The 24,865-nt window shown below is 43.7% G+C and overlaps 1 protein-coding gene across 4 annotated transcripts in view; it reads right to left on the minus strand.

The window, feature by feature from the left end:
* SIK2 (salt inducible kinase 2) overlaps positions 1-24,865 on the minus strand; it is a 129,758-nt gene that overhangs the window by 7,097 nt on the left and 97,796 nt on the right. For 3 of the 4 annotated variants that reach the window (XM_027563784.1, XM_027563785.1, XM_027563786.1), the window contains exons 5-14: positions 21,048-21,172; positions 20,498-20,621; positions 18,914-19,134; positions 17,005-17,157; positions 9,578-9,742; positions 3,229-3,457; positions 2,475-2,759; positions 2,178-2,341; positions 1,075-1,188; positions 83-174 (exon numbers count right to left, since the gene is read on the minus strand). In XM_027563784.1, the coding sequence (XP_027419585.1) occupies positions 83-174; positions 1,075-1,188; positions 2,178-2,341; positions 2,475-2,759; positions 3,229-3,457; positions 9,578-9,742; positions 17,005-17,157; positions 18,914-19,134; positions 20,498-20,621; positions 21,048-21,172 (1,672 nt within the window). Of the gene's footprint in view, positions 1-26; positions 175-1,074; positions 1,189-2,177; positions 2,342-2,474; positions 2,760-3,228; positions 3,458-9,577; positions 9,743-17,004; positions 17,158-18,913; positions 19,135-20,497; positions 20,622-21,047; positions 21,173-24,865 lie in introns of all 4 variants that reach the window. The other variant, XR_003514747.1, reaches the window with a different exon arrangement.

Raw genomic sequence — 24,865 nt, forward strand, 5'->3', positions numbered from 1 at the left:
AAATTTTAGAGGGAAGGACAACGCACCCAGCTGAAGTCCGCCACAAAGAAAGGGACCTCTCCGGCCGACCACCATCTCTCACCTATGTTCTTGCAGCTGCTGTTCCAGGCTCCGTGGCGGTTCTTTGCAATAAAGCTGACAGGTGTTCTGGGCTTTTGACAGAAGGCTGGGCTTCTAGAAGAGCAGAAAAAATACAAGCATGACATGTTGTCATCTAGGACACAGTCATCAGCCTGTACTTCTGCCTGGAGGATGAAGCCACGTGAGTCCTCCAGAAGCTGCAGGCTGCAGGGACTGACGCTTGCTCGCTGAGAGCACGGGAGAGCCTGGGAGAGCATTGCGTCAGCAGGCCTGGGTGGTCTCAGTTCCAACCTGCTTTACTTTCCTGTCTCTAAAGTCCTCCAGGACCAGGAGGTTCATGGAGACTAAGAACAATGAGAAAAGTGGAGTTAAGTCTCTAGCAAAGGCACCTACTGAATGAGCAAATGATTCATTCTTTGTGGGATCTAATATTTTCAAGCACCAACAGAGAGCTTATGGTACCTTTTTGCTAAGTATTAAGAGGCATAAGGGCTTCCTGGGTGGCACTAGCAGTAAAGAAACTGCCTGCCAATGCAGGAGAGACGTCAGAGATCCAGGTTCGATCCCTGGATCAGGAAGATCCCCTGGAGGAGGGCATGGCAACCCTCTCCAACATTCTTGCCTGGAGAATCCCATGGACAGAGGATTCTGGTGGTCCAGGGTCACAATGAGTCGTGACTGAAACGACGTAGCATGCACGTAAGAGGTGTAAAACAGAAGCAAAGAAGCCAGAGTTCCCTTCCCTGCTGCTCAGTGGCAGTACCCTTTCCAGGGGTCTGAGGACAAGCCTTTTTCTGCTGCCAAGATGGAGCATAAGGCTAAGTTTGAACATGTTTCTAGAAACTACAAATGCAGAGTCAGACCTGCTTGCCTATAAAGGAATTAAGCAGCTACCCAAAATAAATACCAAGCAAAATAGGTTCCTGCTGTGCAGAGAGGCAGAGTGGGGATGATCACGGTGAGCCGGAGCGACAAGGGGGAGGAGGATCCCACCTGGAGTCGGTGCTGCAGGTACTGGGCCTCCAGGCTGTGGCGCTGGGAGAGCTGCGGGTGTGCGCTGCCCCCGGGGAGCGCAGACACGCTCTTCTGCTGTGGAGGCGCTTCCTCCTGGGGAGCGAGGGGGGGGGACACACTTTCAGTTTCCCACGTGGGAGAAAGTTTCAAATCTGAGTGAAAGCACCTTGGCAAATGTCCAAGGGGAACTCCAGCTCTGTTAAGACTTAATCCTCAAGGTTTTTATGTAACCAGTAGGCTGAGGGTCAATCACTTTGCAGAAGAGGAATATGGGCTTCCCCATATGGCTTAGTGGGGAAGAATCCACTGGCCGATGCAGGAAATGTAGGTTTAGTCCCTGGGTCGGGAAGATCCCCTGGAGGAGAAGTGGCAACCCACTCCAGTGTTCTTGCCTGGAGAATCCCATGGACAGAGCAGCCTGGTGGGCTACAGTCCACGGGGTCGCAGAGTCAGACTCGACTGAGCGACTGAACAACAGGATGAATGCATGCTGTTTGCCCGCAGTAAACGATGACCGAGTCAGGACAGGAGCAAAGGCCCCTGCCATCACCAGCAGTTTATTCCCTTCATGTGGCCATCAAACGCACTAATATTTTTGATGTACTGAACATGGGCTCACATAAAATGAATTACATAAACAGCCATATTTTTTTGTACTTTTAGCACAAATAACTCACAATATTTAATGAAGTGATATCACATCAAAAATAAATGTCAATAAGCTTCTCATTTATGTTATTACTGGTAATCTCTGTGTGTGTGTGTGCGTGTGAACGTGCATGGTGGAGGGAGGGAGTTCCAGGGAGACTAAGAGGGAATCCATATAGAATCTGTGCGATGAACTGAGCAGAGCATGAGTGTCTAGGCTTCCATGTGGTACTGACCACCTGGGCCAGTGGGGGTGGGCCTACCCAGCTTGTCAGGCAGACAACAGCTACCCAGAAAGCTTTCAGGCTGCAGGCTTTCCAAAAGGACGTGTCTGCTCCAGGAGGAGGAAATCCTCGGAATGAAATGACACACCTTTAGGACAGACTCATGCCTCGTTCTCACACAGCCATGGGGGCAGGGCCCAGAGCACCCACCTGCGGGCAACTGCTGGCCAGGTCCTGGAGCTGAGCGGCGGGAGAGGCCAGGCTGGGGTCTGCCTCTGAGCCCATCTGCTCATAAAGCAGCTGCACTTTGTTCAACTCTAGGATTCCTTTGGTTCTAGCCAGATTCTGAAGGTGTTGTCTAAATGCTACAATTCCTGAAAGAAAGAAGAGTGGCCAAATGGTTTAAATAGAACACAAGGCCTTTCAAGTGAGCACAGGTATGAAGCCAACATGGCAAGGGACCCCATGGAGTCCCACAGAAGCGCCCAGGGCCAGCGGAGAGCGCACCTTGGGTGAGGGAGGTGTCCGACGCCCGGCGGCCCTCTCTGAAGCTCACTGGAGACCTATTGTGGGCCTCGCGCTTCTGGGCGCTCAGGGCCTGCATGGCGGGGTTGGCAGGTCTCAGGCTCACGAAGGGAGATGTCATGCGTGGTGAGGGCGGGTTGGCTAACATCATGTCCTTGAGGGAAGGGTTGTCCTCAAGAAAGTGCAGGTCCCTCTGAACAGACCCCATATCATACTCAGAGTCCACACTGTCAAGGGAGGGATTGTCACTCATGGAGAAAATTTTCCCTTGAAGAGAAAAAAAACAAAACAAAACACCAAGATCACCACCAATACACAGCATCTTCTTGGAACATGGAATACAAAGCATGCATGGCTACCATGTCTTCCACCTCCAACCAAAATGTTTTTTCAAAACTTTTTTACATGTCAACTGAATCTTGTGTGGGAAAACACTTCCAGAATTTGGGACTGTACAATCTTTGCCATTCCAGAAGAGCCAGAGTCCTTGATGCGCTACGTAGCTCTTGGATGAGTCCCAGGAGTTGGGTGTGGGGGTAGGGGGCAGCTCACAGACATTCCAGTTTAATCTCTGTGAGTTGCTGAGCAGGCCTAATCTCAACTCCTGCTGAATGCTGTCCACAAAGGAACAGGACACAAACCACATTCCAGGAACTGGCTGGTATCACTACTATCTCTTGCAGCAGACAACACAGGATGCTGCAGAGACTCCCTCGGTGCTTACTAGAAATCATACCTGAACCAGGCACCACGACCAGCTGATTGGTCACTTCCGACAGCGTGTGCCGCCTCTGCCCGCCGCGTGTGGACTGGAAGGCGTCGAAGGCCTGACTGGGGTCTTCCTCGGCTTCGCCTTCGGTCTCCAGCCCTTCATCGATGGAGGTCTCCATCATGTTGCTCGGCAGGGACTGGCACCCCTTCCTCGCCAGGATGGGAGGCACAGGGTCCAGGAGACAGCCGTTTACCTACATGTCAGGGGCAGAGGGATGCGAGAGGAAGAATCAGTTGCTGCGACATTTGAAAAATCCGCAAAGGCAAAAATGTCAAGAGACCTGCGGCCAATCAGAAATTAAGTAAAATATTAAAAATGTCCATATTTGTTACCAATGCCAACTGTGTAGACTAGAAGTTATGGCAAGTCCACTGCAGCACTAAGAGACACAAGCCCGCTATGTCCCAAACTGGCGCTGCCTCCCAGGTTTCTCTGAGTCATCATTATTACAATAAACAATTTTTTTTAGTGGTTTCCAGATGAATAGGGCATATTAGCTTGAAGCCTACCAGTTATTATTTTTAAGAAGGGAAATGAAGAGGGGGAAGATGAGATTAAAAAACATTCTACTGCATGGCTCATCGCTAAGAAAAGAGGAGTCATCAGCATTCTTCTAATTTCCAACCACAAAACATACAGGAAGGCTCCAGATATTTATGTTCAGAATCTAAGTACCTGCACATTTGATTTAGTCTTCACCTGGGTCTATGGACCCCAGGAATGGAAAAAAGAATTCTTTAAAGATGTACATAACACAAAAAGGAGTGAAAAAAAAAAAAAATCCAAATGGCAACTGGCCAAGCCTTCCATTATAGAATAACAAATGACTCACAGGCCTGGAATTCCAGCAGAGGTTAACGAGCACCAAGGCTCTGAATTCTCTTTCCTCCAGCAATATACTGGGTATCCACGCTTCCTACCCCAAGGGGAAGAGCTCAGCACAGCTCCTGAGTGAGAACTCTGCCCGCCTCTGCAGTTGCCAAGCAAACCACCTCGAGGCGGGCAGGAACACACACAAAGGGGAGTTGTGGTTTCAGTTCTGGCTGTAAAAGCCCCAGTGAGGAGACAATTATTTACCTCATTACCTTAACCATTCCCCTGTGGACACCAATCCAGCTTTCTCCTGTGAATAGCTGCTCAGGAGCAGCCAGGCGCGACACTGCGTTCCCAGCAGCACTTTCACCTGGAATACACCCGCGAGAGCTATTGTTTCCTCTGGAAGCAGGAGAGGCTCATGTATGTGAGAGGGGACGTGGAATTGACTGTGCCAGATGCAGGCAACTTTCCTCTTATGGCAACCACTCGGGAGGCGCTGTGAGGCCCTTTATTTGGAGAGGGAGATGGGTGACTCAGATGGTTGTTTGCTTGGGGGAAGGGACAGTTATTCCATAAAAAACTGTTCTGGGGCTAGAGCCATTACTAGGATAAGGCGGCTAATGCACTACAAGGTTTTAAAGTGACAAGTGGTCGTTCAAAGTGAAGGATGACAGATGCTCTTTCCTAGACCGAGACAGATCATGGCACTAGGAAACAACAGCTCTGAATGCTGGCCAGCAGCAATCAGGCCCGCCTTCCCCCTTCCCCAGACGAGTGTTTCCTTTTCAGGACAGGACTTCAAAATACAGTGTGAGTGGAAGGTACATTTTCCAATAAAGTGTTTTTGCCTTTCCTTAAACTCGATCAATCACTTCACTCTGCTAAGAGACCTCACATGCAGTAGGTAGCCTACACGTAGGAGTCAGACCCTCAGAAACTCCACCCCTAACTAATAACACCCCTGAGCTTACCACAAATACAAGATTCTAGTACAGGAGATTGGTAGACTGTTACAGACTGAATGTTCGGATCTCCCCTTAAATTTACCCCCTAACTGGGGTTAAGGGAAGCCCTAACCCCAGGGTGACTGTATTTGGAGATGGAGTCTCTAGAGAAATGTAATTAAATCAGGTCTTAAGAGTGGGGCCCTGATCTGGTAGGATTAGTGTCCTTACACAAAGTGACCCTAGAAAACTCTTTCTATATATATAAGAGCATAGAGGAAAGGCCATGGAAGGACATGAGAAGGCAGTCCTCTACCAGTCAGGAAGAGCCCTTACCAGAAATCACCACAACCTTGATCCTGAACTTCCAGCCTCCAACAACTATTACGAAAATAATCTTCTGTTGTCTAAGCCACCCAGCTTGTGGCATTTTGCATGGCAGCCTGTGCTAACACAGCAGACTAATGCATAGTACAGCCAGTGAGTCTGGAGGCTGGAACATGCCTTATTTAATTCATATCTTAAGTGCCTGGCAAGTTTGTCATATATTGAAGAGGATTAAACCTCAGCTCTTATTAGGCAAGTTGCTTAACTTCTATAAAGCTCATTTTTTTCCCACTTGTAAAATGAGAGTAAAGTTTTCCAGGAGGGATAACTAAAGCATTGTATATATTATCATCATTTCTTGACTGAAGCTAATACTTTATAACAATAAAATTGTTTAAAGCATGAGAATAAAGCAACCTTTTCTTTTGAAGCATTTTTACCCTCTTGAGGCAAATTAAAATAAACAAATAACCAGGTAAGGAAGGAAAGAACTGGATAACCCCAATTCTGGAAATTTATCCTCAGGAAAGAACTGGATAACCCCAATTCTGGAAATTTATCCCAGGAAATAATCAAAGCTAGTCAAAAATTTAGACACAGGGATATTCATATCCCTGAAGCATATATAAGGCAGCAAAAAAAAAAAAAAAAAAAAATTAAAGTACTTGGTGTTTAAAAATAGGGGAGTAGTTAAATATGGGTACATCTAATATAAGGCAGTTGTTAAATATAACCCATGCTTTCAAACATGATTTCATGGTATGGAAAAAAAATGCCCATGATATATTATGTAAAAGCAGGTTTGAAATTATATATAATAGAATAAGATTTTGTTTTAACAAGACTACCTACGTGCTGAGTCACCCTATACTCATCCACCCACCCATCCATCTATCTATCCATCTATAACATACTCTAAGGAAACATGTCAAAAATGGGCTTACCTTTGTTTTGGGTAGGGGGATTATGAGTAAGTTAATTTTTTCCTTTATCCCTCTCTGAATTTTCTGTGTGTGATTCTGATTGATATTTTTTCATTATAAACTTAAAAATTCAAATTCAGAGGAATTTCTCCCCTTGACTAAGTCTTAGAGGTTAAAACTATTAAAGGTTTTGACGATCTTTTTTAGACTCTGTCTCATGTGTGCTACCTTTATAATTAAAATATTAAAAATGTCAATAGATGTGGAACAGCTCTACTTCACAGTTTCACAGTTTCCTTCCACTCTCCAGCTATGAAGATGGTAACTTGGAAAATCCTTTTATTATAACCTCTAATAAAATGTTAAAAGTATCTGTGCGTGTGTGTGGGTAAAGTCCATTATCCCCCAGAAACTCTCAAAAAAGAAAGACTAACCCTTTAGGCTTGCTCTGCCCCCTCTATGGGCCTCTGTGCTTCCCAGGGGTCGTGGTGACTGCTCAGAGTTGGATGACTGTCTCAGAAAGGTGCTATCTTTTGCAGCAATCCCAAACCCATGTTTCCACACAGACTCCCTGAAGGATTTTACTGACAGTTTTAAGTTGAAGTTGAAAACTTCCGGAAGGGAAAGAGGTGAAACCTCCGAGAGGCGCAGTACCTGCCACCAACTGCGAGCAGAAATGATGGAGCAACACATCAGTTACTCGGCATCTTCGAGACGACAAACAGGCACTGGAGTGAGGGGTACGAAGCCAGACCAGCGACAAAGGGCCGGTATCTCTGTCGGAAGGTTTTGCGTGTGCGCTTATTTATGGGCCCAGAGAGAGAGGTGCTAGAGAGGCGAGAGGCACAGAGAGCACCGCTGACATAAATGAAACGCTCCACAAATAAGACAGCAGAAAGCTACGGCCTGGCCAGGCGCCAGGGTGGCCCTGTCAGTGTGGGTGGCCAGTTCCAGCGTGGCATTGCTCTTCCTACAAATGCAAATATGCCATCTAGCTTCTGTCTATATCTTTCACAAAATCATTCATTTCCTGTCTGTTTCCTGGTTACGGTAACAATCACAAGCTTTAAAAATAGCCTGCCCTATATAATACGGCAGACAGTGCCCAATCTGTGTTTCGGGCCTGATGCCCTTACAGCCAAGCTTTCAGCACACTGCATTTTAATTTTTTCAAGGGAATTAGATTTTAAAAATAAATGAATCACGTTGTCCCAATTTATGTCTAAATTTCCGGGTGGGAATGTAACAGCAGTTTATGAGGATCTGAACATGCTAGGCAACCGCAGGCAGAGGAAACAGACCGTCCACAGGAAGTGGCCTTGTCCTCAGGGACACGGATGCTAACTCCTCGTGGTCGGGAACCCAGCTTAACACCTGCTTATGGCAGCCTAGCTTCAGGCTGTCTTGATTACGCTCTAGCTGAACTCATTACTTACCTTCCGAATCAGCTCTACCTCTGTTTCAGAAAAGGGCATTCACCTTCCTGATCCTCAAGGCTCATAATGCTGTCCTTGGTTTGGACTTCTAACAGTCTATCAATTTTATCTGTGCAATCTCGTTTATACCCTCGTCTCTTGTCCAGTTTCACGGGAACCATGTAGCTCAGTCTCTTATCAATCTCCCCTGGCACATGCTCTAACCTTCCACTGTCCTTGTCACCAGAATCTCTCCCACTCAAGGCAGGCTATGGACATTTCCAAGATTATTTCTGAAGTACAACATGGATCATGGTGCTTCCTTATCAAAAAATCTTCAGTTGTTTCCTGGAGAAATCCATCTGAGAAAAACTCCCCTGATAATACTGAAACATGTCCCCATGCTGAGAGCCTCAGACTAGAGAGAGTCTATCCCTTGGCTTTGCCATTCAAGGCAGGCTATTTGTCTTTATTTTGTACGACTCCCCTTCACAGGCCCGCTCCCTCAGCCATGCTGAGCTCCGGCTCTGACCTGTAGGGATGGGGCTTTCCTGACATTTCCCCTCCACTGAGAGAGCCAGCACACCCTCGTTTCCATCCATCCTGATTTTGTCTCTTAATTCCCAGCTCTGACAGTTAAATCAAAGACATTACTGATCAAACTGGAACTGTCTCCTAGTCTTGCAGCATTTTAATCTTTGTCTCTTTAAGGGACCAATTAGGTATCAATTTATTCAGTTCTCGGCATCACTGCCGTTAGTTATGCATCATGTCTCTTCTGCTAGACTACAGACTTTGAGGCAGAATTAATGTCTGAGTCATCTTTTTATTACCTAATGAGGCTAAAAGACAGGAAACCAATATTTATTGAGTATCTACAATTTGCCTAGAATCTCATATGCATTCTCTAAATTAATCCTCACAACAGTCTCATAAAGTTGGTTTCCTTGTTTTACAAGACAGAATGTAAGTTCAAAGAAATCAGTCACTTTGTCCAAGTTCACATAGCTAGAGAAGAAATGAGTCTATTTTAAACATACTCTAAGACCTGCCCATTAATGTGATCTTCAGTATATCACTTGATGCTAAGTATATAAAACAAATAATAAGTGGAATAAATATCTACTGGGCTTCCCAGCTGGCTCAGCGCTAAAGAATCTGCCTACCAAGCCCAAGACCAGGGTTTGATCCCTGGGTCGGGTAGATCCCCTGGAGAAGGAAATGGCATCCCACTCCACTATTCTGGCCTGGGAAATGCCATGGACAGAGAAGCCTGGCGGGCTACAGTCCAAGGGGTCACAAAGGAGTCAGGACATGACTTAGCAACTAAACAACAGCAAACACCCATTAAATGAGAGAAGCCATCATCTTCCACATACTAAAAGCCAACTTTATACAGCACGCCAGAATAAACTTATCTCCTTTAGGTATGTTCAAACTGGACACAAAGAGATATTTAGTTGAACAAAAAAGGCTCATTATTTTGTAGCTGCAGCACATGCAGAGGAGGGGCCATAGTAACAGGCAAAGCCCAAGTCAGCACAATAGTTACGTTTTTGTTTTCAGAATTACAGTTGGCTTAAAAAAATTCAAAACCTATGAGGGATCTAGAGCTTGTGAGAAGAGACTGGTTAAGGAAACAGAAGGAAGAAAGATTCTGAAAAGTACACATGAGCTCTGACGAGTTACATAATCATGGTGAAGACAAGATGGAGAGGGAGCCGAGGTCGTCTCTGGACACGTTTCTCAGGTCTTCTGCACAAAAACAACACTCCTGAGCGCCTTGAGGAAATGACAAAGTTCAGCTAAGCCAAAGTACAATGTCTGCAGACCAAGCTGCCGGCTCCAGCCAACCCGCAAGCTCGGAGTCTCTCAAACACGTCCGTACCTTTGGAGTGTCAACACACTCTTCCTCCATGAACGCTGCCTCTGCCTGACAGCCAGACGTGGGAAACGCGAAGGCGTCCACGGTGGATGCCTGTGGGAGGAGGGCAGATCGCATCGCTCGCACGCTGGGTGAATGCACGGTCACCGGGAGCCCCACAGTCTGTGCCTGTAAATAGGGCAAGAATGGAAAGTTCGGGAACATTAATCCTCTCTCTATATACATAAATGTACAAATCCCTTGAAATACGACAATTCTTCCTGGTGCAATGAAAGGATAAACACTGATTTGTTGGAAACTCCAGAAAATGTGTGATGAAGTATGTACAGGTATAGGTATCCATCTGAAGCAGCCTCTGCCACCATTCTGAGACAGGTCGTACAGAAGTTCACTCCTGTTCCCACGGCGAGGTGCATAACTTTCACAGATATGACAAGAAAGCTAGTCTTTTCAAGGAAGGTAAGGATGTTCTTTTTTTTTTTCCAATTCAACAAACATGGATCATCCGTATCCTTAAATATATTACTCCAGAAAGAGACAAAGAAGCATAGAACAGTCCCAGTCTCAGGGAGCAGGAGCTCAAAATGGAACCAGAGATAGATACGCACACAACCAACTGTCACACAAAGTACACTGCAATAAGGGCTATCTACCTGCATCTTTTTTTTTTTTTGGTGGGGTATGGGGTGAGATGGTACATATTTCTTGGCAAGGATGTGTGTGAAGAGGAAGAAGAGAGAAGCAGCAGCTACTTGGCCGGGGCAGGAATTTCCTTCTCTGAAGGAGACTGCAGACTGAACACAGCCTGCTTGTCCAGCAGAAACAGAGATGCTTACTGCTGAGCAAGTTATGTTCATGAAGTCAGCCGGCTCTAGAAAGTCCATTCTCCATGTCTCCTCCATTAAACCCTCTAAGTAAACAAGTATTACAAACTCTTCCTTTGAAAAATCATTTAAAGAAGATTTTCCTTAATGGTATGGAATGACTGGGAAGATGACACTGTTGGGTAATCCTTTCCTCCCCATCTCTTTAAAACTGGCAGAATAATTTCTTAGATCTCTTTTGAACATAACAGACATTGCAAAACATAGGAAGGAACAATCATCACACTGGTTTCTAAAAGGCAGAGGAACGGCCTATATTTTTTTCTGCCATTATCGCTTCATGAGATACAGGATGGTGAAAATGAAAAGGAACAGAATGGTATGATGCTAGCTTTTCCTTTCCCAAGACCTGGGTTTGATTTCTGGCTCCATCACTTACTAATTGTGTGAACTTAATCAGTTACCTAAACTCTTTTAATCTTATTTTCTTCACCTCCTAAAAAGGGCATAATATCTACTACACAGTGAAGTTAGGATTGTAACAGGCAACGTGTAAAGTCCTTCACTCAGTAATGTTGATTCCTCCTTCCTCCTCCTTTCTGAAGTCTTAGAATGATGACACAATTTAATACAGGAATCAGACTGCAAAATGAATATACACTTCTGTTCTCAGATACTACCTAATGGTTCTCAGTTAAAATTTCAGACTGATGGTTTTCAATAAAGCAGGGTATGTTAGAAATATACTTTATCCTTGACTATACTTTGAATATAGAGTATGCTTTATATTCCAATGTTAACATCATTAGATATACTGCATGAAATAAAGAATAAAATATAGCAATAGTAAAGTGTTGGTATTATACGGATGCTAAAAAAAAAGTAAGAAAATGCACTATATACATAAAGATAAAGAAATAGCTTTTCTTCTACCACTGCTCCTCAGGTCACTTTTGAAACTAAATATTCCGCCCCCCCACCCCCCGCCCCTTTCCAGCATTACTCATTTAAATTAACTGTTTTAGCTACAATGTAAAAATTAAACTTCCTAATAAAGTCTATTTGATATATTCTCCCTGCTCTTATCATTGTCTTTTCAATCAAAGGATAAAGCTAAACTTTTGATTTCTGTTTCCTAAATTTACTTGACTGCTCCTTATTAGGGCAAAGCATTACCTAGAGACGCTGCGCTGGAAATGAGAACCCAACATGACAACTAGGGTCGGGTGTGCTTCCCACTTCCTTCCTCTTATTAGCTGTGACTTTTTAAATGGCAGGATTGTGCTGGGCCAGATCAAGCATAGCACGTTTCTTGGCAACTTTCACATCCAACCTGGACTACAACAGCTTACCGTGAACTTGGTAAAGACAGAGACATAAGACATTTTATTGTAACAATCACTTCATAGGAAATACAATGACAGATTTAGAGGTCTGCTTTTTAGGATTCTTAGAATCATGGAATTAAATAAATCTTTTTGGTACAAGTTACAGTATAAGTATTCAAACAGCATGCCCAACACTAAGAAGTGAACTAAATAATATGTTGTTATAATAAATAGATGGTTGACTAATATCCCAAACAAGCAGATATTACCCGTTTCTTCAAGAGTGGCCATAAACACGACTGGCACATGAAAAGATGCTTGACATCATTCATTATTAGAGAAATGCAAATGAAAACTACAAAGAGATACCACCTCATAGTGGTCAGAACTGGCTGTCATTAAAAAGTCTTCTCTGGTGGCTCAGACAGTAAAGAATCTGCCTGCAATGCAGGAGAGCAGGGTTTGATCCCTGGATCAGGAAGATCCCTTGGAGAAGGAAATGGCAACCCACTCCAGTATTCTTGCCTGCAAATCCCATGGACAGAGGGGCCTGGTGGGCTACAGTCCATAACGTTGCAGAGTTGGACACGACCGAGCGACTAACACAAACAAAAAGTCTACAAATAAATGCTGGAGAGAGTGCAGAGAAAAAGGACTCATCATATACTATTGGTGGGAGAGTAAGCTGGTGCAGCCACGATGGAAAAGTGTGGAAGTTCCTCAGAAAACTAAACACAGTATTACCATGCTGCTACTGCTGCTGCTAAGTCGCTTCAGTCGTGTCCGACTCTGTGTGACCCCATAGACGGCAGCCCACCAGGCTCCCCCGTCCCTGGGATTCTCCAGGCAAGAACACTGGAGTGGGTTGCCATTTTCTTCTCCAATGCATGAAAGTGAAAAGTGAAACTGAAGTCGCTCAGTCATGTCCGACTCCTAGTGACCCCATGGACTGCATCTATGGGATTTTCCAGGCAAGAGTACTGGAGTGGGGTGCCATGGCCTTCTCCTAGTATTACCATATGATCCCACAATCTCACTTCTGGGTGTATATCCAAAAAAGAAAAAAAACAAACAAACTAGTAATTCAAAAAGATACACACACCTCTATGTTCACAGCAGCACCACATACAACAGCCAAGACATGGAGACAATCTAAATGTTCACTGACAGACAAATGGATAAAGAAGATGTGGTACATACACACAGTGGAATACTACTCAGCCATAAAAAGAGTGAAATAATGCCATGTGCAGCAACGTGGATGCAACTGGAGATGATCACGATAAAGTGAAGTGAGCTAGAAAGAGGAAGAAAACACCATGTGATATCCTTACACGTGGAATCTAAGACATGGCACACATGAAGCCACCGAGGAAACGGAGAGAGGCTCACGGACGCACAGAACAGACTTGCGGTTATTGTGGGAGAGGGGTTTGCAGGAGGGGTGGACTGGGAGTCTGCAGACAGCAGATGCAAACTTACATTCAGAATGGATAAACAACAAGGGAACTGGGTTCAATATCCTAGGATAAACCACAGTGGAAAGGAATATATGTGTATAACTGAGTCACTTTTCTGTATAGCAGAAATTAACACAACACTGTAAATCAATTATACTTTAATAAAAAATTTTAAAAAAGAGTGGTCATAAATAATAACCACGTCCACTAACTGCAATAACTTTTTAGATCACATATTTATTAACTGGAATCTCTTCTTCTGATTTTATGCTTTCCAGCACCATTAAAATGAAAATGCTTTTTCCTATGGGAAAAAATCTTTAGTGCTCCTGAAGGACAGCTGAAAACCTAGTAGAGAGAATTCACAATAAAAAGGCAACCAGTCCATTCTGAAGGAGATCAGCCCTGGGATTTCTTTGGAAGGAATGATGCTAAAGTTGAAACTCCAGTACTTTGGCCACCTCATGCGAAGAGTTGACTCATTGGAAAAGACTCTGATGCTGGGAGGGATTGGGGGCAGGAGGAGAAGGGGACGACAGAGGATGAGATGGCTGGACTGCATCACTGACTCAATGGACGTGAGTCTGAGTGAACTCTGGGAGTTGGTGATGGACAGGGAGGCCTGGCGTGCTATGATTCATGGGGCCGTAAAGAGTCGGACACGACTGAGCAACTGATCTGATCTGACAGTCAATTAGATGTCATGTTTCCTGCATACTATGTGGCAAATATAAGAACTCTCAATCCATCTAAGATGGGAATCTCACTGTTTTCTAAGTAGTAATCATGGGCTATTTATCACTACACCATAAATTCCCAGAGAATTGTTTTCTGGGCACCTATGAAACCGGGAGGGCTGGCACTGTCTGGCACATAAGTGTTCTATCTGAACTGAACCGCTGGAATCAATTAACCAATTTCATCTTTGTAGGAAACTTGTGAAGTAAGTAGGTACTGCTGTTTCCATTCTATAGTTAAGGACACTGGGGCTCAGAGATGCTGACTTGCTGACGTCACTCAGCTCAGTATGGAGCCCAAGCTCTGCCTGACTGCACTGCTCATGTGACCTCTGCATGGGATCCTGTGACCTCCCTGGTTCCTATCGCTCCATCAAGTAATACGTGATCTGCCACTTCTTTAAAAAGAGAGCAGAACATCAAAGAATTCAAGGGGATAGGCTCTATTAAAACTTAAAGCATATTTATATTCACAAAAACAGAGAAATCTATTTTTTAACAAGTTCAACAATAAACATGAGAACCCCAGTCTCATAGGAAAGGGAGAACTTCAACCCAGTGCCTGCTGCTCAGCACTCAGACGGGACTCATACTCTTTAGATACATTTCAAGTCACAGGAAATAGCTTTCTATGATAATTTAGGTCAATGTATACAATGAAAAGAACTCATGGGGTGCTCTTTAATAAAAAGTAATTATCAAATAGAAGAAGCTATGCTAATACATCTGAACCTCAAGCCAAATGAAATACAACTTGAGATCTAAGGAACTTGCATCAAATTTAACTGTGAAAAGGAAATCATGTGCAATAACAGACGTGTGTGCTTGGAGGGATCGTTTATGTAACCCTCACTTGTGTAACATCTCAGAAGAACAGAGGCCTGGGAGGGCAGCTGCTCAGTGTGGGGCTTCCCTGCTTCTTATTTTTCTGCTGCAGCGTTTTCAAGAGGGAAGGGTCACCTCCATTTCCCTTTTGCTGCCCCAAATTTGGAATTCTCATTTTGTCACCCCCTCTATCTTGAAAGCAATACTGCTCCACTTTGAAGGATTACAAGTGCTCAGAGATACTTCAACCCAAATATCTGGAACTTTGGCGATACATTATTTTACTCACGTTAGTCTCAATATTCACATTATTTGAGATATTGAAGTATGTATAAGAAAGCATATCATTTGCCTATTAAAATCAAGAAGATTTCAATTTCCTTGGGTTTCTTTTTCACATACTCTGGAGAAGTCAATGAAAGATTCTATTATAATTCTATAAATTTTGCAGGACTGCCAAACAAGAAATACAAAGTGAAACCTCTTTTGTTCTTACTCCCACTTTAAATACGGTACTCACAGAAGTAGATGGAAATCCTGAAAGATCGTGTGAATGATCTGTACAGGCTATCTCCCAGTTCTCCTTAGCGCCAGCCTCTCTCTGGGGACTCAGGTCCATTCTTCCCCATCAGCTGAGTCGCCACCACTATGACTCCCTCAGCCTTGGGCTCAACGATGGAGCCGCCTCTCCTTGTCCCTTCCTCCCCAACATTATTTATTACTTATCACTGATTATTTATTACTATATGCTGAACAATTATTTACTAATGTAAATGTCCCAGCATCTTATAATTATTCCCATTTTAAAGCTTGAGAAACTGAGGCACAGAAAGACCTCAGGTAACTTTTTTAAGGTGCACAGTAGGAGATGGCAGAATCTGGGATGTGCTCCAGAGCCCATCATGCTGGGCTGCCTCTCCAGACCAGGGCTGAGTTCAGCCAGGGCCCACCTGGGACAGCTCCTTACGCGTGCCCTTCCTGCCTACTTCCACTGGCACCATGTTAGTTTGGTCGTCAGTATTTCTCATCAACTATAATCATCTAATAGCACTCGCCAAATTTCTTCTCTCCCCTATCCAGTCTGTCCTTCACAATGTTAGCAGATTGCTTAGCTTAAAGTACAATATAATTTTATCACTTTTTTTGCTTAATAGTCTTCAGCAGTTCCTCATTTCTTCCTGAATTATTAGTAAACCGAAGCTGAAGCACCAATACTTTGGCCACCTGATGAGAAGAGCCAACTCATTAGAAAACACCCTGATGCTGGGAAAGATTGAGGGCAGGAGGAGAAGGGGACGGCAGAGGATGAGATGGCTGGATGGCATCACCGAGTCAACAGACGTGAGTTTGAGCAAGCTCTGGGAGATGGTGAAGGACAAGGAAGCCTGGAGTGCTGCAGTCCACGGGGTCGCAGAGAGTTGGACACAACTGAGTGACTGAACAACAACTCTGTCCTTTACCTTGGCATTCAATCCCTTCACAGCATGGCTTCAACTTAACCACTCCGACTCTTTCATTTCCCTATTCTTCAGTTCAAGTGAATTAACTGGAACAAGTCTATACTGGCCCACTTGAGTACTTCTGGTCACACTGCTTCTGTCTACGTGTGATGCCTCTAGCTGCTGCCTCTCCTGAACAGCTGTGAGGCTCTATCTTAAATGCCATCTCTCCCACAAAGCCTTGCCCGATCAGATGTATCTCTCTCCCCTTTGCCCTTTTTCTAAAAAACGTTCTATGACACATCTACACAAGTTCAAAATGATGACATTCATAGCATCTTCTAAATTTTGCCTTTTCATTATTTTTGAAGGATTGCTATTCATGATGTTGTCTTATTTTGCTTCTATAATGTAATGACTCTGAGGGCACATTTATACATCCTGAGGGCACGTTTTATACATCTTCTTCCCTGTAGTGCCTAATAAGTGAACCTTTCACAGTAAATCTGCAATAAAAATTTATTAAATGAAATTGAATGTACAGATTAGTTACATTAATTCTCAACATAAATGAATGATTTTAAAAAAAGAGAGAAGCCTCTTAAAGAAAAAAAAAACTGTCTGAAATAAAATTAAACCCTTACAAATAGGAAGATGGTAAAGTTTTTGAGAGCCTAGTAAACGACAGACAGAAACTTTACCGAGAAACAAGGTGTAGAGGATGAAATCCTAGCCCTTTGTACTACGCCACGGAAAACGTGTCAAACGTCTGAACAGGCACACGCACTGATAAGACTATTGGCTAATAGGGCGTTACCTTGGCAACTGTTTGTTCAGCGATGGTGCTAGGCCGACGCTGGCGGGCATCAAGTCTCTGCTCCACAGGAAAACTGCTCCTGTGTGATTTCAGGCGCTCCACCAACAAGTAATAAATGGCAGCAAAGTGGTTATAGCTCTTGTTCTGCAAAGCCTGCAAGAGAAAACAAGTGCCAAAGGCGGAGAACCATAAAAACCAATTCAGTGATTTACACCTTTCTAAAAAAGAGGGAAAAGCACAACACTATAAATCAACTAATCTTCAATAAAATGAAAACCCTAAGGGAATATATGTACACCTATGGCTGATTCATGTTGAGGTTTGACAGAAAACAGCAAATTTCTGTAAAGCAATTATCCAATAAAAAAATAAATTAAAAAACAGAATGCAAGGAGTCTGGCTAAAATAAGTAAATAAATAAATAAAAAAGGGAGGGAAGAGATCATGTGTTCTTAAAAACAACAACAACAACAAAAAAAAGAGTAACAAGCAAAGTCTGCCTCAAAATGAAAGGTATTCCAGAATTCAGAAGAGAAGACAGATAACTTCATTAATTGTATAAAGGGTGATACCTCTGAATGACTTGACTGGTCCTTTTACATTAATTGGATCCATTTATTTTTCTGCATTCAGAGAAAACGCCATCACTGTCTCATGCAGCGTTCCCCAACGCTGTCACTGTGGTCCCATCTCATGGCTGTAACTAGGCTGTAAGGCTGGTTAGCAACCTGAGCCCACAGGCTCTAATTCCACAGCCTCGACACAAGCCCAAGGCACTGCCAACCCTGAGGTCAATGATTAAAGTCTTTGGGGAAATTTCTGGTGATTATTTTGGGCTGGAGAATGACGTTTGGACACTAGGTTGAGAGACGCTGTGTCTCCATTCTTAGGTAATTTTTTCCTCTTGTTTTTGCAGTCCCACCCTCGTGAAACCTTGAAAATAAAGTTGCTTCCCAATTTTTCACATCCCTAGCTGGCCAGCTCTCCAACGATGCTATTGAAAAAGAAAAACAGCGGTTCCTTTGGCTTCTAATTCCACGTGACAGGCTGCATAGGTGCTGTGCAGTGCAGCTCGTGTGCAGAGCAGCGGCAGCAAACATCGCCGGCCAAGGGAACTGCGCTCACAGCTGCCGTCACGGGCAAGGACAGAGGCCTCGCTGAGCGCGTGGTGGGCAAAGGCAGGGCAGCGCGGTTTCACTTATGGCAACAGCGACGCAAAGGCAGCACGGGCCACAGTACTCTGTCTTCACCGGGGCGCATTTTATATTCTTGTTATGCTTCATTCTTAAAAATACTGTTTTTGACTGCTGTGGAGGTATTAAAACTATGTATATCCTATGAATATGCTAACTACTAAAGGACAGAAATAAAGCTGATGAGCAATTTCCCAGGTTCTTGACCTTCTCAGGTCTATGACCCATAAAACTTCCAAATCAGGAATCCACCTGTTGTTGCCTTCTGAGTTTCTTCAGCTCACATCTAAATCCCACTGGTTTTCCTAAACCTGCTGTCTTCCCTTCTTCCTTTATGTTTAGCTCTCGCCTTGTTCTGTATCTGCACACTTACATCCCATATAAACTAGCTTATTACCTATAAGAGTTTATGTTTCATCTTAGAAGAAACTTTCTACTTTTTATTTGCTAAGCTTCCATCACTGTCTTTCCTCAAACATACATAACACTTCCTTTTGAATTTTTTGGCTGATGGGGCAAAGGCAAGAATTTATATATTGATTAAAAGCACACAAAAATAGAGTGTGATGAAATGTCCAGGAATACTAAACTGCACACCAAGGTGCTGGTTTGGCCAGAAGACCAGGTTGACAAGTATGAGAATGAAATTTTAAGTTACTAAGTATTGATACAACAGAATCCTGAAATATCTTTAGTCAAATCTCCAATCCCTTTACCTCAATGGTTTTCTGTTGATCTATTCCAAGGCCGTGCATTAATCGCAGAACCTGCTCATTAAACTCCCCGATGGACGGCTCGTTTTCTTGCTCTTGTGGATAGAGAACAGGCCTCTGAACGGGAACTTCCACAAGCATCCACTTATGCTCCTTGATTTGCGCTATGGTCAGCCGTTTGGCCGGGTCCAGGACCAACATCCTTCGAATAAGGTGCTCACAATCTACAGAAAACACAGTGTTACGGAAGTCACGTGATTCTCCTTGCACTTTGGCGTATTTACCTGACTCGTGACTTTGTACAGTGGTGATAATCTTTGTATCCTCCACAGGGCCCACTGGAAAGCAGAAGGTCAAATGAGTAAATAAAACCTGAAAGCTATTTGTATTCGTCAAGTTCACACGATGCATGGTGACCCGTGAAATTAACCATCTCCGTGAATGAATACTTAAGAAAAACAGGAGGGTGTAGGTCTATTCAAATTTGTACTAAACGAACCTTTCTATTGAATTTCTTAATTGAAAATATCTAGACACAGACTTAGATTTCCACTAAAGAAAGAGAAAAAAAAAGTCTTTTTCCTAGAACAAGCAAATAGCAATGGATCCTTCCGGTCACTTCTGAGGCTGATATACTAAGGTTGTGTGAGGCAAGAGCCCTCCAAGGGACTGTTGCTATTCTCCATATCAGTGCAACTGAGGAAAATGTAGGTGAAACAGCAGTTACTTCTGATGACATTAGGTAAACTGTACTGCTGCAATTCTGGGCTCTTGCTTATCCTCTGAGCTGACAGCACCCTCTTTACTACCCCGCATAAGCTAACCTTCCATCACGAGTTAAGTGCCAGGCACCATGCTAAGAGCTCTACACAGATGAATTTAATTAATACCTCAACACCCCTGTTAGCAACTATTGTTACTTCCATTTTATAGACTGAGGAAACTGAAGCACAGAAATATAACTTGCCAAGGTCAGACCGCCAGTAAGTGGTGGACTCAGGATTAAACCAGGTGGTCTGGCTCCAAAATCTACTTTCTTAAGTACTAGAACATTACTTCTGTTACTAGGAACTGGTAAGTTAAGGATGATAACCAAAATCTAAACTGAGTGAACTTAACTGCTGCCTATGCAGCAACTCAGTACAAGACTGGAAGGGATTATAGCACTTCATCTTAATTCAGTTGTTTTGCTAGTTGGTTTTAAGTTTAAATAAAAAGCTTAATTTTGTAACCTCCCACCAGAAGATATGGGAAAATCCATTTCATACTTAAGAGTGACATGGTTGTAAATCTGCATCTACAAAGTGCCTCTCAAAGGCTAAAATAAACACGTAGGACACTCACAGACGAGGGCAAACGGGAAGATTTACTGTTCTTAATCTGGGACACTTTCTGTTCCAGTTACAAGTAGGAAGGCTAGAATTTCTCTCACCTACATGGAGGGGGTTGCTTATTTCTATGACTTTTAAAGTGATTCGGTCACTTTATTTAGCACCCAAACTCTTAGAAAAAGAGAAGCCTTTCTTTAGGCATTCATTTTCAGAAAAAATTCTGTAAAGCACAATTTTAAGATAAACAGGTTGTTACCTTCTGACATGAAATATGGAATCCGGAATCTTCCTTCTAAAACTCTCTGCCTCAAAATTGGAAGAGTTGGTCCATCAAATGGTAGAGCTCCACAGACAAGAACGTAAAGAACCACTCCCATGCTCTGTGGAAGAAAATAAGGCTGTCATTTTTCTACTGAGAACTTTGAACGCGCTTTGTTTTCCTAAAATATCCTCAAGCTCTTAAAATTATACGGACTGAAAATTCCTGTTTGAATTTACTACTGTCTCAGAAAAAAAAAAAAAAGCTGGAATGCTGACTACTGCAATAAAGCATCCTATAATAAATACCAAAAGAACTAAACTTAATCATTTTGATTACTAAACTTTAAATCACTGTTGATATTAGGATGGTAACATCTTCCCCTAGAAATTCTTTCCTAGAATCTTTACGCTGACTAATTACAGGCCAGTGGACAGGAAAAGTATGAACTACTATCTATGTGTTAGGTACCAAGAGCTTCAAAATGGGCCAGCGTACCCAGTATTATCATGATAGATGCATTTAACACAGCAAAGCAAAGAAATACCCAAATATCCAGCTGTGGTCCTTCATACTGCTGCCCTTCAAAGACTTCTGGGGCTGCATAAGGGGGGCTGCCACACCACGTTGCCAGCAGTTCACCACTTTTAAAGAAATTTCCAAAACCGAAATCTAGTGGGATGGAAATAAACGTTACTTTCATCTATGCTCTCAAACTATACTGAATTTCTCATACTAATTTTATAATACGCTGTATCGACAATACCACTACTAATTCACTCTGTGAGCATGGGGTGGCATGTAACTTGTGGTGTTTCCTTAGCATTCAGCACTGCTACTGCTGCTGCTGCTAAGTCGCTTCAGTCGTGTCCGACTCTGTGCGACCCCACAGATGGCAGCCCACCAGGCTCCCCCGTCCCTGGGATTCTCCAGGCAAGAACACTGGAGTGGGTTGCCATTTCCTTCTCCAATGCATGAAAGTGAAAAGTGAAAGGGAAGTCGCTCAGTCGTGTCCGACCCTCAGTGACCCCATGGACTGCAGCCTTCCAGGCTCCTCCATCCATGGGATTTTCCAGGCAGGAGTAGTGGAGTGGGCATTCAGCACAATGAATAGCAAATATTAAGCATTCAATAAATATTTCTTGAATGAATGTGTTAATGAATTAAGTTTTCTTCTCAAAGAGAATGAGTGAGAAACTGGAAAAAGGACTTTAAATCATTTATTTTTAAGGCTGAAAAGAAAAATTCCACTGATAAGGACAACCAGCTTGAATTTGCTAATTTTAGAATTTCAATGACTCCATGATTAAGAGCTCTTGAGCTTATACAGTCTCTAAAGAAAGAAACAAATGAGTAAAACTCTAAGATATTTACCTAAACACAACCAAGGGACTGGCTGCTCTCATAGCCATTACTCCAAGGTAGCAAGAGAACCTTTTAAGGCAACTGAGGACAGTGTTTCCTAAGTAACAACTCTATGAAGTGTTGGCTCCCACATCCTGAATAGACAGATACTCATCTGAATAGCTCATTAACATGTGATGGCTCTGCGGCTCGACCACAGGCCACTTATCATCATTATCACTTATTTACTCATTTATGTAATGTGGTGGCATTATACTTCTCAACAGTTAATGACCTTCCCCTTATGATATCAGTCACACCAAATCTGCAGCTTTGATATATAGCATGCACTCTGGAAGCACTGTGGCCTTCAATACACATGACAGTTACCACGGAAGACAAATGCAGTGAGCACTCTGGTGTAAATGCAAGCTTGTGCCCTTTTGCTAAGCCCTCACACAGTTCCGTGTTCTCAGCCGAGGAACAAACTCCTGTTATTTTGTAAGTTACAGCCATACTCTCTTTATGCTGCAACAGACTCCTGACTGAAGGACACACCTTAGTGATAAGAACTGGCTCTCCTCTGGCCAGTGTCTGCACTGCAGGGTGAGCTTTCAGAGGTGCCCCCAGGGGGCTGAAGCAAGTCTCCTGCATCAGACTGACTGTGGGACACAGGCTGTCTTCCTGAGCCTCAAGCTCCACAGCTGTAACACAGCAACATGTGTAGCCAGCAGGCTGCTGTGCAGATCCAGTAAGTTAACAGAAACTCACACTCTACTCACACCTTGAGACTATGGCGCACTTCTCTATTTATTTTTATTTTTGGTTGTGCTGGATCTCGGATGCTTGTGCTTGGGCTTTCTCTAGTTGCAGGGAGGGGGGTCTACTCTCTGGTTGCGGTGCGTGGGTTTCTCATTGCGGTGACTTCTCTTATTGCAGAGCACAGGTTCTAGGGCGTGAGGGCTTCAGTAGCTGTCTAGTAATTAAAGTTATTTAACTTTCCTGAATCTTTCTTTCTGTACCTATAAGTGTGGAGATAATCTGCCTACCCAGATAGGATGCTATGAGGAGTAAATGAGATTAGGAACGTGAGATTCTTGATTCCTGGAGCACAGGAGATGTGAAGTGTTAGCTCCCTTCTCCTGAAGTGAAGCCATCATTACCAATGACTGCCCTTCACAGAAATGGGTCCTGAGAAAATACACTAGGAGGGTAAACAAGGTGAGGAGAGGGACTTTCCTGGTGGTCCAATGGCTAAGACTCCAGGCTCCCAGTGCAGGAGGGCCTGGGTTCAGTCCCCGGTCGGAGAACTGGATTCCGAATGATGCAACTGAAAGACTCCGTGTGCTGCAGTGAAGATGGAGGATTCCACATGCCTCAGTGAGACTTGGCACAATCAAATAAATAAGCAAACAAATAAATACTAGAAAGAAAAACAGCTAAATACTAAAAAGAAAAAAGAAGCTTAAGGGTTCAGAAGAGAAAAGATGGTGCACGTGGGGAGAGGGACGGTGTGTCTAAAGCTGGAGGAACAGTGGTGTGGCCCATCCTTGGTGTCCAGAAACGCAAGGCAATGAGAATGCCGCCCTCCATCATGTGCCTACAGTTCAGTCCTACACTTGGCTTTGCAAACTGACTGTCAGAGAGGTCTTATCTTCTCAGCTCACTCTAAACCTAACAATTCACACCCCATCACAATCCGTGTATTCATATTGACAGGTGTTTCTCATTTTCTAAAAAACTACACTCAAACCAGCCAAAGACAAGACGGTCAAATAATATCTAAAGAGGAAGATGTTAATTTCAGTCACATGGAGAAGCACAAGAAGCTCTGGGATGTGTGTTTGGAGATCCTGAAATAGGTCCAATAATTGCTGTCCTTTAAACCATAATCACAGGATGAGTTTCAGCACATGTAAGTTGAGGATACTCTCCAAATAGCACTGTAACATTTTAATGTCTCAAAGAGCCATTCTCATCCCCTTCAATCTGAAACCCTTCCCCCCTATCCCACCCGACTCCCTTTGAGTTTAAGTAGAACAAACTCAAAGAGGGACTTGGCTTGGACTCCCCTCCTCACAGCACCCACACTGGACGCTTCATTGGCAGGAAGACAGAAAAACTAGGAGAGCACCAGCGCGCCTATGGTGGCCTAGACTCAACCTCGGCTGTACCCATTTGGGAAAAGAAAGCCGCCTGCTACCTTAGAAGAAGAGGAGTGCTACACCCATGTCACCTCTGTTCCTGCAGGTAGCTGAAGAAAGCGGGAACTTGAGCCTGCAGGACATTCAAAGAGGCACCGCAACACTATCAGGTGCGTCAGAATTACTATGATAGCATTTAGGTGGGTGTTGTCTATACCCTGTCAAAGCATTAAATATTTAATTTGTAATCATGCGATCTATGGGTTAAGGAAGGCTTTGCTGCTGCTGCTGCTGCTGCTAAGTCGCTTCAGTCGTGTCCAACTCTGTGCGACCCCATAGATGGCAGCCCACCAGGCTTCCCCATCCCTGGGATTCTCCAGGCAAGAACACTGGAGTGGGTTGCCATTTCCTTCTCCAATGCATGAAAGTGAAAAGTGAAAGGGAAGTTGCTCAGTTGTGTCCGACTCTTAGCGACCCCATGGACTGCAGCCTACCAGGCTCCTCCATCCATGGGATTTTCCAGGCAAGAGTACTGGAGTGGGGTGCCATTACCTTCTCCAAGGAAGGCTTTGGAGTCAGGCAAATCTTGGGTTTTCCGCTTAGCTGTGTGATCTTGGGCACATTACTTGATTTCTCAGAGTCCTGGTTTCCTTACTTGCAGAATAGAGACAATGTCTATGCTCCACAAAGTGACTATGAGCAATATATAATGAGTATATGTAGATATGTACACTTAAAGTAGATAATATATAATGCTTTAGGTATGCTATTGAAACACAGCAGGTGCTCAATAAACAGTAGCCGCTGAGTAAGCTACTCAATACGAGGGAAGAATAGCAATTCTTTCTGTTTTACTTATCTGTCTTCCCTATCAGAC

Source organism: Bos indicus x Bos taurus, chromosome 15 (assembly GCF_003369695.1).
Source record: "Bos indicus x Bos taurus breed Angus x Brahman F1 hybrid chromosome 15, Bos_hybrid_MaternalHap_v2.0, whole genome shotgun sequence".
Classification (NCBI taxonomy): domain Eukaryota; kingdom Metazoa; phylum Chordata; class Mammalia; order Artiodactyla; family Bovidae; genus Bos; species Bos indicus x Bos taurus.